At 39.1% G+C, this 13,736-nt stretch overlaps 2 protein-coding genes across 3 annotated transcripts; one reads left to right on the forward strand and one right to left on the reverse strand.

Moving 5' to 3' along the window:
• On the reverse strand, nucleotides 1–5,869 carry zgc:123217 (serine protease). Its single transcript, XM_026351922.1, has 6 exons — nucleotides 5,781–5,869; nucleotides 4,088–4,102; nucleotides 3,791–3,953; nucleotides 2,713–2,981; nucleotides 2,012–2,160; nucleotides 1–1,767 (listed from the first exon to the last, which is right to left on the reverse strand). The coding sequence occupies exons 1-6, from the start codon at nucleotides 5,827–5,829 to the stop codon at nucleotides 1,456–1,458; spliced, it is 957 nt and encodes a 318-aa protein (XP_026207707.1). The 5' UTR covers nucleotides 5,830–5,869; the 3' UTR covers nucleotides 1–1,455.
• Nucleotides 5,870–7,184: 1,315 nt separating this feature from the next.
• Nucleotides 7,185–13,438, forward strand: si:ch211-180a12.2. Of its 2 annotated transcripts, none has more exons than XM_026351914.1 (13): nucleotides 7,185–7,385; nucleotides 8,287–8,613; nucleotides 8,743–9,036; nucleotides 9,192–9,497; nucleotides 9,908–10,018; nucleotides 10,113–10,274; nucleotides 10,904–11,134; nucleotides 11,245–11,295; nucleotides 11,366–11,620; nucleotides 11,692–12,036; nucleotides 12,133–12,405; nucleotides 12,576–12,851; nucleotides 13,167–13,438. In XM_026351914.1, the coding sequence occupies exons 1-13, from the start codon at nucleotides 7,334–7,336 to the stop codon at nucleotides 13,196–13,198; spliced, it is 2,715 nt and encodes a 904-aa protein (XP_026207699.1). In that variant the 5' UTR covers nucleotides 7,185–7,333; the 3' UTR covers nucleotides 13,199–13,438. The 2 variants fall into 2 exon arrangements, with proteins under 2 accessions (XP_026207699.1, XP_026207700.1); XM_026351915.1 differs by having other exon boundaries at nucleotides 12,597–12,851.
• Nucleotides 13,439–13,736: the final 298 nt, after the last annotated feature.

The raw sequence follows: 13,736 nt of genomic DNA on the forward strand, positions 1-13,736 counted from the left end.
TTTTTTAATATGATTAAGGTCGCATACAAACAACTGTGAACAAGAGCCACTGTGGCCTGTTAATATTAGTGTGATGATGCAGCAAAACTGAATGGAAATTAACAACCTCAAGACCAAGTGTGTATTGGACTAGCAGGTTTACAAAATGCATTTATGCATATGTGTTAAAGGAACAACTAAGGTAGTTGATGGGTTATAGTTATTTTTGAAGCTGTGTCAACACTGAGGTAGATGTTAACGCCACCTGTGAAAGGCACAAAGTAATGCGTGAGGTTTCAGAGTTCTTTACCTCAATATGCCGACAGCTGTGTGGACCTCTGAATGTATTCAGTTCAGTAGGTTACAGTTATATGAACTCAATATCTGTTTTCCACCAATTTCAACACTAAGTGAAAGATAAAATTAAATAGGCCACACACTGAAAGTTGCGTAACTTATCTACACAGCAAAAGCATGTTTAAGTCTGCAGGAACTCTGCAGTAAACATCTGCTGGGTGAACCAGTCTAGAGAGTAAAGGTTGCACTTTAGCTATTCAGCAACCTTTCGACTGTAAGCCGCAGTTTTACCAGCCCTAGTTCGTGCCTTACATATATAGAGGAACAATGGTTTCACGTAAAGAGGCTCATCTATAGAGGCACAACACTTCCTTCCTTTTCTGAGTTCCTTTAATGAGCTAGCAGGTGTTTCACAAATCTTCCCATGTTAATGACAGTAGCATGCACCTAACTAGATAAAAAACAAAGGGGAGCTTTGTTTGGGAAAGGCTCTTATCAAATTGAAAGTGTCTTTAATATGAATTCTCATCCAGTTTTATTTTATCCATCAGCCAGACTCAATATAGTCTGAAGTCACCATCAAAGTAAATTTCAATTTTAGTTGATAGTTCTAAATATTCACTTCCTCATTTTAGCATGTACTTCCTATGCTTGTGATATGGAGAAGTGGAAAGTAATTTACCGTGTTTATTTACTATTGTGCGATTTTGATTCTATCAAATGCACTTGATGCATTTCCATAATGTAGTACTGTGCTGACACATTTTTGTGTACTATTGCTGTTTAAACCATACACCGTCTTGAAATAGATAGACCATGCTCCATAATTTTAAGTTATAAATCAAACAGAACATTCCACATTTACATGTAATTAAACATTTTGACATCAAAGATCCAAATATGTCTTTCTCTTTTCATTTCTATTTACAAGTGATGCTTTCAAAGCCCTTGAAATAACAGACACACTATCTTTTAAGTGGTTTGACTTATTTTCTTTACCATGTTTGACTCTTTAAGGCTTTTACTATCTGTGTAGATGTGTAGTTACAGTATCTAGTAAGGTAAGCATAACTTAAGTAAGTTAAGCATAACTTAACCAAATCAGTGTAGCACTTTGACCACCAAAGTCAGATAAGATGTTAAACTTGGTTAAATAATTTTGATGACTCAAAACTGTCACTACAGAGCAAAAATCTGCCTCAGGAACATGTGCAGTAACAGGGCAGGGAATGCAAGCTCAGTTGCAATGGTTGATGCTGTGGAAGTTGCACGACACACAAAGCTGCTGTCCTGGTCGGTCCCACTGGAGTTGAAAGTCACAAAGCCAATATTTGCCCCAGCCACTTGATTTGTGATCCAAATTTGGAATTGAGACACTCTGGCAAAGACCTCAGGAAAACCAGCCAGGGCACAAGGCACTCCAAAACTGGTAATGCCAGCCTGGATCCACACTGAGCCTTGTTTGCACTGCAAGGGTCCACCAGAGTCTCCCTATGAAAATGAGACAAACACAAAGAGTTAATCGATAGTGCCGGAGTAACCTTGTCTAGAACTGCAATAATCACATTTTATGTATTCTGTATTTCAAATTTCAAAATGTTTTGTTTTGTGATGCTCCATGATTGCATTATGTGCTGAAATTGTTGAAAGATACAACTATAAAGTGTGACTATACACAAGTTTATTCTCAAATCTTGGAGTCCTGCTATGAAATTACAGATTTCAGTTCAATTACCTGACATGTTCCTTTACCCTGCTGGCCTGCACATATCATGTTGCTGGTGATGTTTGCGTCTTTTTCTGGAACATAATCACAGCTGCACTGGTTGTTTCCAACAACAGGAATCTGTACCTCCTGCAGTGTGTTATAAGCTTGTAATGGCTCTGTAGAACAGAAATTAGTCAGCTGACTTCCACTTTCAACAATACCTAAATATTACTATTAGCTACTCTGTGTGTCCACTTCAAGAACAACTCTATCAACATTTTAAAACTGTCCATTAGTTTGGTTTATACCCAAACTTCCAAAAATGACATTTGCATCATTTTCTGTAGTACTCTATATTTATTATTCAATATTAGAAGCTAACATGTTAAACTAAGACGCCAAGTATGGTAAACATCAGCATGTTGCTGCACTAGCATTAGCATTAGGTTTAAAGCACCGCTCACCAAGCTGCCTTTATCAATGCATCATTGCGTAATATTTCTATCCCATTTCGACTCTACACACAGTAGTTGACATGTCAAAATTTTGAAAGCGAAAGACAGGGTTGGAGAAACGAAAACCTAACTTAAAACTGAAACTATTTTTGAAAGGAAACATTTGACAATAGGAATTAGGAATTAGGAACTAGGAAATTAAAATTTAAACGACAAGACAAAGTATCAGAATTGTGCACTGCACCAAAATATGCAGCTTCAAATGATACTCACCATTGTTTCCAATTCGGCCCCAGCCTGTGGCCCAGCAGAGAGTGGAGTTGTAGAACTGGCTGGAGTTACTTGCCAGGCAGATAGGTTTGATGTAGTCAGTGTAGCTGACAGGGCTGCTCAGCTTCATTAGAGCAATGTCATTGTTTAAAAATGTGTTGTTGAAATCAGGATTACTAATGACTTGGGACACAGTGCGGCTCACTTCGTAAATATTTGGGCCACTCTGAGTCACTCTTCCAAAGTAGAGAGTCCACGGACTCGGTGAGTTCCTTAAATTAAAAAGAAAAACTAATTAAATTAGTCAGTGTAGCCTTCAATCTAGTAATTTTTTGTTTACTAACTGAATGTGTGTTCAGGCAAAGACAGCTCATTGACCACATTCTCTGCAAGATCATTATCTAACATCTGTGCAAGCACAGACTCTAAATTCAGATGCATCTTGTCATTTCATAACTAGACTAAGTAGGTGCCCCCTGCTTATCAACTACTGAGATCTGATTCTGAAATCATAAAATGCAGAGATCTTTTAAGACTAAACAAAGAAGGGGATGTTTTTTGCTAATATTTAGCTAATATTTAACGTATTAAACATTTTAAAATGGCTTTGTGTAAAAATTTGGAACAAACCAAACATGACAGATACAGTGTGTGACCAAGTGAATATTGAAAACATCTTTCACAGTACTGTATGTCCTTCCCAACACTCTCTTTCAAGCATTATCTGTGAGTGCTCTTTTTGTTATAGCTTGTTACTTATTAGTTTACAAACACTTATTTACTGTATTAATGACTGGTTATAATACCTGTGGTGAGGTAATGTTTATGGAAAAATATCGTTTTCATAGTTCCTGTAGGTAACATGTGTCCAAATGAGCAAACTGTTGTAATGATTGTGGGTAAATTGCAATACTTGAAGAGAAGCAGGAACATTTTGACAGTTATACTTGCTGTAGGCAGCAGGGTCCACTGAGTACCCATGGCTTATAATAATAATAATATAATGTTTTAGAGAACAATAGAAGAACATATAGAACTTAGCACAGAGCTAAGAAAGATTAAGCACATAAGTATGTCTCACGTTATGATGCAGTGGGCTGCAGTGAGGACCCACTGGTTACTGATAAGAGTTCCTCCACAGATATGAGACCCTTGGTAGTGCACGCTGACCTGCCAGGGCCATGACCCAGCTGAGGCATTCACACCCCCCACTATCTTTGTGTTCAAAGGTGCCACTCCACAGTCTGACAGAGCAGAGACAACTGTGTGTCAGCACATATACAGTAACGTTTGGCTGATTCTTATGTGGAGCTAAATGTTTGCATTATTAAGATATTTACATGGCTGCATAAAATACATGAAATGTGACTGCACTTACCCTGAGCCCCTGACACTGTAGGTAAAAGAGAATGAAAAGTTACATACGCATGTGTTTAATTTTTAGATTAAGAATATTGTGCCATTGACAGGAGCATTAACTTAGTTTAACTTGTCACTTGGAGATTTGCAAAATCTGAACCTGTAGACCAAAGCTCATTCTTTTCTTGAACCCATTACATGCATTTACCGTGGGATACATTCACAGGTGAATTATAAGCTGCAGCCATAGAAATATGAGATATGATGATACATGACGGGCCTGCATATGTAAAAGAGCAGAGATTGTATTACACGTGCCTTGCGTAGCCAGACACTTCTAGATACCTACAGTCACAAGGTGGCACTAGAGTTCTAGTTGTTTCAGAGAAGTAGGTAACATTTTTGGCTTGATACTTCATTTATATATTTACATACATTTGTGTTTTTAGCACAGATTTCACAGAACTTCATGCAGTACTGTATTAGATATTTGCCATGTAAATTGAAGTTGCTGTTGGCATTAATAATTTAATGACTTGGCTACCCCTGGGCTAATGCAATCTAATCCAGCAGCTCTGCTATTTAATTCCACTTTTACAATGTTATCATCTCTCAGTTTTTAAGTTGAAACTCCAGAAAGGTGATACATCTATTATAGGTTCATTATTGAGGTCATAGTGGGTGCTGAGGCCGTAATAGAATAGAATCGCACAGACTCTCTTACTTGTATTAAACGTTTATTTTTGTATTTAAATTGCCACATTTTGTATTTAAAATGCTAAATTTCCAAAACATCATTAAGTCCACAGCATTTGTGTGTGCAGCTTCCAGCTGTTTGTAGAGTTATTTGCTGTGATATTAATAATAACCTGTAGCCATCGCTCGGTAAAAGCACCTGTGCGCATTAACGCGTTTACGCAGCGGTAACGTCATTAATTATTCATGATTATTCACTAATGCCGGAACTGTCTGGATCTTTATTGGCCTTCAAAACAACAGAGAGGGGCGGGGCTGGAGACGTCCACGGAGAAACCGCTTCCGGGGAAGAGTCCTCTGCCTCTGTGCCAGGATAACACAGCGGCAGATGTTTAGTTTGGACTAAAAGACGAAAGTCACACACAATTGTGTTAAATATTAAAGCGTGAGGAACCGGGAGTGAAAGCTGGCAGCTCTGCCCCAGTCTGACTGGTGCGCAGAGGCTCGGAGCCGGTGGTGGACCAGGAAGTAGATGTTCATGTGCGTCCTTAGTGTAAACCCCCCACCACCCCGTCAAGTTAAAAGGCTGACAGTAAAACAGGAACATCATTAAAAAACAAAACACTGACGTCCAGAAAAAACACAAAATAACACAAATTAAAACACTTAAAGTTATTAAAAACATAAAAATAAATTCAATTGATATGTTTTTAAGTGCCCTTATTATTATTGTGTGTGTTTGGCACTATATTAATAAACTAAAAGGCTACAAAGACCCAACACTTAAATCTGCCTTTATGAAGCTTATTCAATATTTAGCAGAGGTTCTAATATTTTAAACACACATTTCAATATAATAAAGTTCAACACGTCACCATTAACTACATAGTCAAAACTGACTTCTCCCTCAAGCGCAGGTGACACAAAGATTTAACGGCTGAAATAAACGGTACAGGTGTAGGTGCACATGGAGATAAAAAACACAAATCAATCAGTAATTCAGAATAAATGCTCACCAGTGAGGAGTGCACACAGGAGGACTACCCGTACAGCTGCTACTGTCATGTTGTTTGTCTATAGGACAAATGTGGAGAGTGAATAGTGCTCGTGGGTCATTTAAAGAAGTCACTCCCTGCTTAAACCTGTTAAACGTGTTATCTTAAACATCACTCAACTATGTCCATTTGTAATTGTTCCCTTTACCTGTTTTGTTTTTTTGTTTTTGTTTTTTTTTTGTTTTGTTTTGTTTGTTTTAGTTAGTTAGTTTTTTTTTTGTGGTTTCATATGATGATAACCTGCTAACATTTACAATAGCCAGTATTTATTTTTGCTGAGTTGCGCTGTAAAGTGGCTTGAGATAACTTCTTTTGTGAATTGGCGCTATACAAATAAAACTGAATTGAAATTCGAAGTATAATGGGGATGTTTAATCAACATAAAGACAGCGTTGTTTTGGCATAGGGCCCTTTGCACAGACTGTATAGACTGTATCCATGGATAATACAAACACATGTCCTTCTTGTTATCACATTTTACATCTTTGATTTATATGGTCAGATCTACCATGATTACCTAATCCTGTTACACAAGGACCTGTGATCTTACTTGGTCTTACATACTGGCCTAGTTTTTGTGCTGTGATGGTAACAACTTGAGGTTTTTCTGCCACTGTGAGGTTAATTTTAAATAGAGACATATGTCTGCAAGGATGACAGAAGTACACAACTTAATGCTTGAGTAAAAGAGTAAAAGTACTTGCCTAAAAAGTACTCTACTACTAGTACAACTACCACTTCAAACTATTTGCACATTAAGCCCAATTCTGTGTGGACATGGTTTATGTACACCTGAGCATCATTAATAAGGTTTCTGCAGAAATCTGAAATGTTCAGGCTTTGTTAATCAAAGAGAGAGCAGAGAAAAACAGAGAGGTCTTTTAAACGTGTGTTGATTAATCCATTCAGTTCATTTTTAAAGTGAATTAAAACACACAAAATATTTTCTATCATGTATCAAGTATTTTATCTGGCTTAAAAGTAACGTCAATTAAAGGGAGGAATTATAGCAGGCCCCAACTGAAAATACAGGGGGCCTACACAGGGGGGATATAATCAAGTCTCCCATTTTTGTCCTCTTTCTTCTAAATGCAACACAACACTAACTTATCCTCTGATAGAAAAGAGTTGTGGTCTGGCCTGAGTGTTTGCCCACATAAACTCAGTGGGATCACCCTCTCTGTTTGTTCATGGCTACACTGCACCAATGTAAAGTAGTCCCAAAACCTTGGCCAGAGGCCCGTTTGAATTTTAAGTGACCATTTTGCTCACTTGTGTGTCCACGCACATCACCCTCCTGCTCCTTCTCTCCTTCTCGTTCTATCAGTCCTCTAGGGCTCACTTCTTTAGGAGGACATACACATATCAAGAGCTTCCTTTCACTTCTGTGAGGCCCAGGAACAATACTTATTTCCCTTCTGACAGGTCAAACCCGCCCACTGTCACCTCATAGCGCTATATAAGACAATAAAAGGGTCTAATGATAAGACAGTGGACTCAAGACAAGCCTGGCGATGTGGTGTAAAGTCCTCGTCTGTGCCGTCCTCTCTACTCTTATAAAGTATGGTGAGTATTGTACCATTGCGCGCACAAGCTGGTCACAAAGACAGCATTGTTGTTTCTTCACCTATTGATCAGGTTTTAGTTGGCCAGGTGATATTGGATAAGTTGACGCTGGAGCTATCTAAGACTCTGAATCTGAAAATTTGTAATAGGAATCTTGTACAGTATATATACGTAATGCATTCATTTGTTTAGAAGTTCTTATACTGACAAGAAGCTAAAATAAGCACAGCAGATGCATGTTGGTCATATTCAGGCATGACTGTGTCATCCTGCATCTGACCTCATTTTGTGTTGATTCATGGTAAAAGTAAGAGTGTAGGCTTAATCGGGACCAGTATCAGTATAAGCCACATACATAGTGTAGTCGAATTAGTGCTGACTAATTGTGCATAATTCTGTACATTACAAAATACACGTATTCAAATAAAAGTACAGCATTTCTTTTATCCTTTTACATTAATTCTTTAGATTTGATCAGATAATAAAAACAGGTACACTGAGGAAACGTTTCCATTGTTCTATTACTACAGAACTTTTTATTGACTGGTTACTAATTAAGCTGTTTGAAATATTTAGCCACCAGGTATTTATTATAGTCACTTGTATTGGCATTATAACTGAGTAAGCTAATAAAATAAATAAAAATGGAAAATGTGTACTCATGACCCAGGTTGAGATGTTCTTGTAATTTATCATGAAAACTAAAAATGTAAGATTGTGACGTAAAGGGAGGTTTTGTAACTTTTTCTGATCACTATCCTATCCTGTGGCCACAAGTTACACACAACAATTACGTGACAAAATTTTATCATATGCCCTGGTTTATTTTTAAAAAAAGCAACTGTTTATCTGCAAGGCTGTTATAATGCTTAATCTCTTTATTTTCTCTCTGTGCTCACAGTGTCTCCAAGTGAAATACAGACCAGTCCAAATACAAACGCAACGCTCCCCTGCAATGTGACGTTCCCTCTTTTTGTGTTGGGGGACAGAATAGACCAGTCTCTCATCAAAGTCAGCTGGATAAGTAACGGCTCTGACATCGCCTCATTCCAAAACGCGGCAACACAAATAAGGAATGGCTTCAGCTGGGATGCCAGCGATTTTGTCAATGGGGACTTTTCACTGACCCTCCTCAGAGCCGGTCTCGATCAACAGGGGGTGTATGAATGCACGGTCAGCTACAACTCTACACTGCTGCACTCGAGCAATGTCTCATTTAGTATCCTCGGTAGGTCTTACTCCAGCTATTTACATTCAATTTTGACATTTAAACTTAAAAAAATACAAGTATAAAGCTGAATTCTGGCTTTTTTATCTACTAAAATCAATCAGTTCCTTCTTCATCTCCCCTTTTTAGCTTCCCCCACTCTCTCAATCCCTCAGCAACGGGTGGTGTTGGAGAAAGAGAGTCAGCTTAAATGCCACGCAGGTGGTTTCTACCCTCCTCCTGTCTCATTCTCCTGGACCAGAGATGAGCAAGTGATTCAGCCTCCCTATGAGGTTGAAGGTGAACAGACTGTAGATGGGTATTATGTGGCTGTGGGCAACCTGACCTTCTACCCTTCGCGTGAGGACTGGAATGTGACTTTTGGCTGCAGAGTTTCACACAGTGGCAACTATCAAGAGCTGGATTTCCAACTCAATATCACCTGTGAGTGGCCTGAAGACACTGTTGTCATACAGTATTAGTAATATGGTGTATGAGTACTATATTAAAGCACAGTGTCTCATTAAATTCTTTTTATATGAAACTGCAACTACACAAAATAAATGATTAATTCTTATATTTTCTTTGTTTCTGATCAGATCTCCCTTCTGTTAAGCTGTCTGCCGCACCTTCACGTTCAAACAACATTCCTCTGACGCTGTACTGTGACGTGGACAGATTCTACCCTGAGGATGTGTCTGTGTCCTGGTTTCAAAATGGCACACTCCTCTCCGAGTCCCCTGCCACTGAGCAGAACCCAGATGGGACCTTCAGAACTAGACGCTATTATACTTTGAGCCCAAGGCAGAGGGAGCAAGGTGGTACCGTGGAGTGTGCAGTAAGTCAACCTGGTGTACTGCACCCAGTCAGCGGCTTAATATCTCTGGAGAAACTTGATCTCAAAGGTTAGATTTGATTTGTATTTGGAATGAACTGCAAGACAAGATCTTCAGCTTTGTTATCAGTAACACAAACACAGAGACATATTTTCCACTACTGTTCACAAGATCACACCCATCTGGAATGCAATCACTTTTTGTTTGTTCTTCTGTATTATGTAAATGATACTTTGATAGATAAGCATCTGGCATTAGATTTTGGCATGAAGCAAACTGTGGAGGAGATTGAGAAAACAAAAGCATGTCAGACTGCGTAATAACTTTGTATTGTTTGAGTGTTTAAGTGTGGAGGCAGTCCATCTTGTTCTTTAGCTTTATGACAGTGACCTTTTACAATACACGTTGCATAATAATTCACAGCCTACAAATGTTCAAATTCCTGCCCATGTGTCTTTTTTAATGCTCATTCCTGTCAGATGAGGCTCCAGTGTTGACTAAATCAGCCAAAGCGTCCGTGGCTATGATGTGTATCTCTATAGTGCTGGTCCTCCTGCTGTGCTTTGGCTTTTCTTGGAGGAGAAGGGATGGTGAGTCAACATGTCCCCTAGGTATTATTGTATATATACTGTGTCATAGCTGCTACCTCAGCTCCCTTTTACTCACTTTATCTTGTTCACCCAGAGAAACAGAAGTCTCTCAGTGTGTCAGGAATCATACTCCCTCCACGTGTGGTAGTAGGTCAAAAGGGCAGGGTGTCAGTGAGCATTGAAGGGAGGAGGGTGGACCGAGTCCAGACTGTGTGGTTCCTCAATGACACCCCTATCTCTGACGTCTCACTCAAAGGTAGGAACTGACTCATACAGCCTCCTCATGAGCAGCAGTTGCTCATAAATACTTTATTGACCTCTGTGACCCAAATTTATCATTACATAAACTTGAACTGCTCAGACTCATGAAATGGGTTAAAAAAAAAAGTTACCAAATGTGTCAGGATAAATTTAGTAGAAAAAAATCGTGGAGGATTGGATGTTTTAAACTTAATCATACTTTATATTTTAGAATCGTGCACTTCACCACTCTTTAATTGGAAACAGTGCCACGTGTCCCACAGTGTGTGAGAACTACGAAAGTGACACCAGCAGCTAAAACTGAAATTTTAGTGGTTAACGTGTTATATCTCCTCTAAATCAGCATGGGAGGAAAACACTGTGGTTTAAGTGTCTTTTCTGAGCACACTGACTTAAGGTTGGCAGGCAAACAGCAGAGGCTTACATTTGCAAATTCATTTGGACAGAAAAAAAAACAATTTGATGTAATAATAATAAAACACCCTGTGTTTTCTGTTTTGTAATTTCTTCTAATTCTTCTAAATATACACATCCATACATACACAAAAACTCTCGAAGCTAACCTCAACTCAAAGTCTCTGAACACCATTCATCTGCCATACGGTCTAACTCTCACTTCCCCAGCATCAGAGAAAGTTCCTCTTCTGTCCTCCCGAGGAGAGATGTATTACTACAAACTCCACACCCAGGGCCCACTGCACTCAAGTGGACGTGACACTCAGCAGCTGATCTCTGCACTCACCTTCATTCCCAAGATTTCGGTCCACAAGGGGGCAGTGTTTAAGTGTCAGGTGTCCTATGCAGGCAAGGATAAGATAGTGGTGGAGAGGGTGTCAGAGAAGTTTACTATTCTGTGTAAGAACCTTTTTCTTTATCTTGTTCACATTGTCTCTACCTTATTTAAGAATTTCACAATATTAATAATAATATTTTTACTATATAAATGTACATATTTCCTAACTCAGCTGCTCCTGAAGTATCAGAAATCCAGCTGGCAGAGACACCAAATGACTCAGGTAAAACAATGAGGGTATTGTTGAAAACGTGTAACCTCTGGGATACAGCTCTGATAAATCTGTCTTCCAGATGTGATCAGCCTGACAGTACGGGCCTCACATTTCCATCCAGACGTCATTACTTTCCGCTGGTTCTGTGAGGGAGGTGAGCTGAGCCCAGTGGCCTCCCAAGCCTCGTCCTCTCCTCGACCCAATTCTGAGGGCTTCTTCTCAGCCTATAGCCAGTGTAAGTTGCCGCAGAGTGAACTGGAAAAGGGAAGAACTAAAGTGTGGGTCAGTGTCCACCACATCGCCCTGAAGCGGCCAGTCACCCGCGAAACCAAGGGTAAGAAAAAGGGGAAGAAAGAGCATTGATTTAAATCTTGCATACTAAAAACTGCACTCTACCACAAACAGGCTTCATCAAGAGACCGATTGTGTCTGAGATCATCAGCTCCACGTCTCCGGATAAGGCGTTGACCCTTGGATGTGAAATAACAGATTTCTACCCTCCGAACATATCAGTCACTTGGCTGAAGCTGAGAGAGGGAGAACAAGATGACGGAGAAGAGGAGGTGATAGAGGGAGGAGAGCTGTGGGGACCCATACAGACTCATCCTAAACTCTGCAGAGCCACAGCATCCCTGAAGAGAAATGCAACAAACCAGCAGAACAAGGAGAGAGGAGGAGGGATTAAATGTAGAGTGGAGCACTGTTCTCTAGAAGAGCCTATTGAGAGACACTGGAGAAACGTTGGCATCGGTATGAATCTCCACAAAAAATACTCCACAATCTACAACTTACAAAAAGACATTCATTTGTATTTATACTTCTTCATTTATGTTTGCATTCTCTTAGTTGCTCCCTCCATCCCTTCATCTATTTCTGTCTGTTGGAGCAGTGAAGGGGTTGGTGTGTTCTCTCTCCTGCTAAAGGGAGGTCACCCCAAGGTCAAATTACTCTGGGCAGCTGGAGGAGCCACGCTGTCACCATTGGTGTCCAATGAGACAGAGGAGATGGGAGATGATGGACGGAGGGAGCTGAGAAGTGTGTGCGCCCTGGAGAGGTCCACAAGCCTGCTGAGTCAAACAAATGAACAGCTGGAGAGGCAGAAGAATGGAGACGCAATAAGTACTTGTTATTCTTATAATTAACTGAGTTCAGAAGATATCAGCGCTTTCATTAGTCAAGTTCTGAATGAATTTTCTCACTGTCTTTTTACAAGAAACTAAATAAAAAAGTACCTTGTCTTGATTACCTTCTGCAAAATCTGTGGTCAGTATTATCTTTCCCTTTTACAGAAACTAATTCTGCTGTCACAGATCCTCACACGGAAGGAATACGATACATAGACGAAAAAGTGGACGGAGAGAATAACGAGCTTTACAGGGAAGAAGGAACAGAGTCTGAAGGGGACGAGGACAGCGACAAAGAAAGAGACGAAGACCCAAACGCTCTGCACATTAACAGAATCAACCTGATGACGGGCCCCAGAGAAAATGACAGAGCACGTTTGAGAGTCTGCGTAGAGATTACACACCCTGCACTCAAGCTTCCTGTTTATCGAACCTGGACAGGTGAGACACTGCAATCCATTTCCTCTGGCAGATAGTGTTCAGAGAATAAGGCTGGATGTAGTAAATAAATGAATACAGTGTTTTTTGAACTGTGATAACATAACTGCAAAAAGCCTTTTTAAGATAAATTGGCTGAATTGATTCTGGAAAACTGAACTAATGTTTTCTGATAATGAACCAGGGCACACCTAGTTCTTTCTGTTAAAAAAGCTTTCCAGTTGAGAACAACTGTATTTTCGATCAACTTGATTTTATAAAATCTGCAAAGCGTGACTTAAACTTTTGACTTTTATCACTTTTTGTCCTCACTTTCAGAGCCCAGTGTGGAAATTTCATCTTCTGCATAAAATTCCTCATGTCTGCAACAGCGCCTGTTTATTTCAGATAAACCATTCAATATATCTAAAATATATCTGTGTAGTGATCAAGTGTGGTTCTGCGTTCAGCATTTTTTATCTTTTTTATTTATTATCTTATATTCTTAATGTGTCAATCATTGCATTTTTTTTCAAGTGTTTAATAACCTCTAGGCACCTTCAAACATACATTTATCTGATTATCAAACATGTTTTATAATGTTCATAATATTTGCTACACGTCCAGTAAATATAATAAATGCATATAATGCCATTCATTGCTGTGCAAGTTAGTGAAATAACATTTAAATAAAATTGTCAGCCAATTGAAAACTTTCAAATATTATCATTATATAGTATTTGATGTGACAGGGCCAAAAAATAAATAAAAATAAATAAATAAAAAATAAATGATTAGTGAGTTTATGCCACTTGTTGTGGTGTGCAAAAGTAATTGAACTATAATACTACAACTACTTAGTCCATCACAAGTATACCATGTTCTGTACATACATTTTATTAGAGAATT

This window comes from Anabas testudineus, chromosome 19, assembly GCF_900324465.2.
Source record: "Anabas testudineus chromosome 19, fAnaTes1.2, whole genome shotgun sequence".
Classification (NCBI taxonomy): Eukaryota; Metazoa; Chordata; class Actinopteri; order Anabantiformes; family Anabantidae; genus Anabas; species Anabas testudineus.

Excerpts from the sequence above, each read along its gene's own strand:
- zgc:123217 (XM_026351922.1), bottom strand. The coding sequence starts at position 5,829 with ATGACAGTAGCAGCTGTACGGGTAGTCCTCCTGTGTGCACTCCTCACT. Across the intron at positions 2,161-2,712 it reads GGGCCGAATTGGAAACAATG|AGCCATTACAAGCTTATAAC; the intron begins GTGAGTATCATT and ends TCTGTTCTACAG. Across the intron at positions 1,768-2,011 it reads AGGGTAAAGGAACATGTCAG|GGAGACTCTGGTGGACCCTT; the intron begins GTAATTGAACTG and ends TCATTTTCATAG.
- si:ch211-180a12.2 (XM_026351914.1), top strand. The coding sequence starts at position 7,334 with ATGTGGTGTAAAGTCCTCGTCTGTGCCGTCCTCTCTACTCTTATAAAG. Across the intron at positions 10,275-10,903 it reads CTCTGACGTCTCACTCAAAG|CATCAGAGAAAGTTCCTCTT; the intron begins GTAGGAACTGAC and ends TCACTTCCCCAG. Across the intron at positions 11,621-11,691 it reads AGTCACCCGCGAAACCAAGG|GCTTCATCAAGAGACCGATT; the intron begins GTAAGAAAAAGG and ends TACCACAAACAG.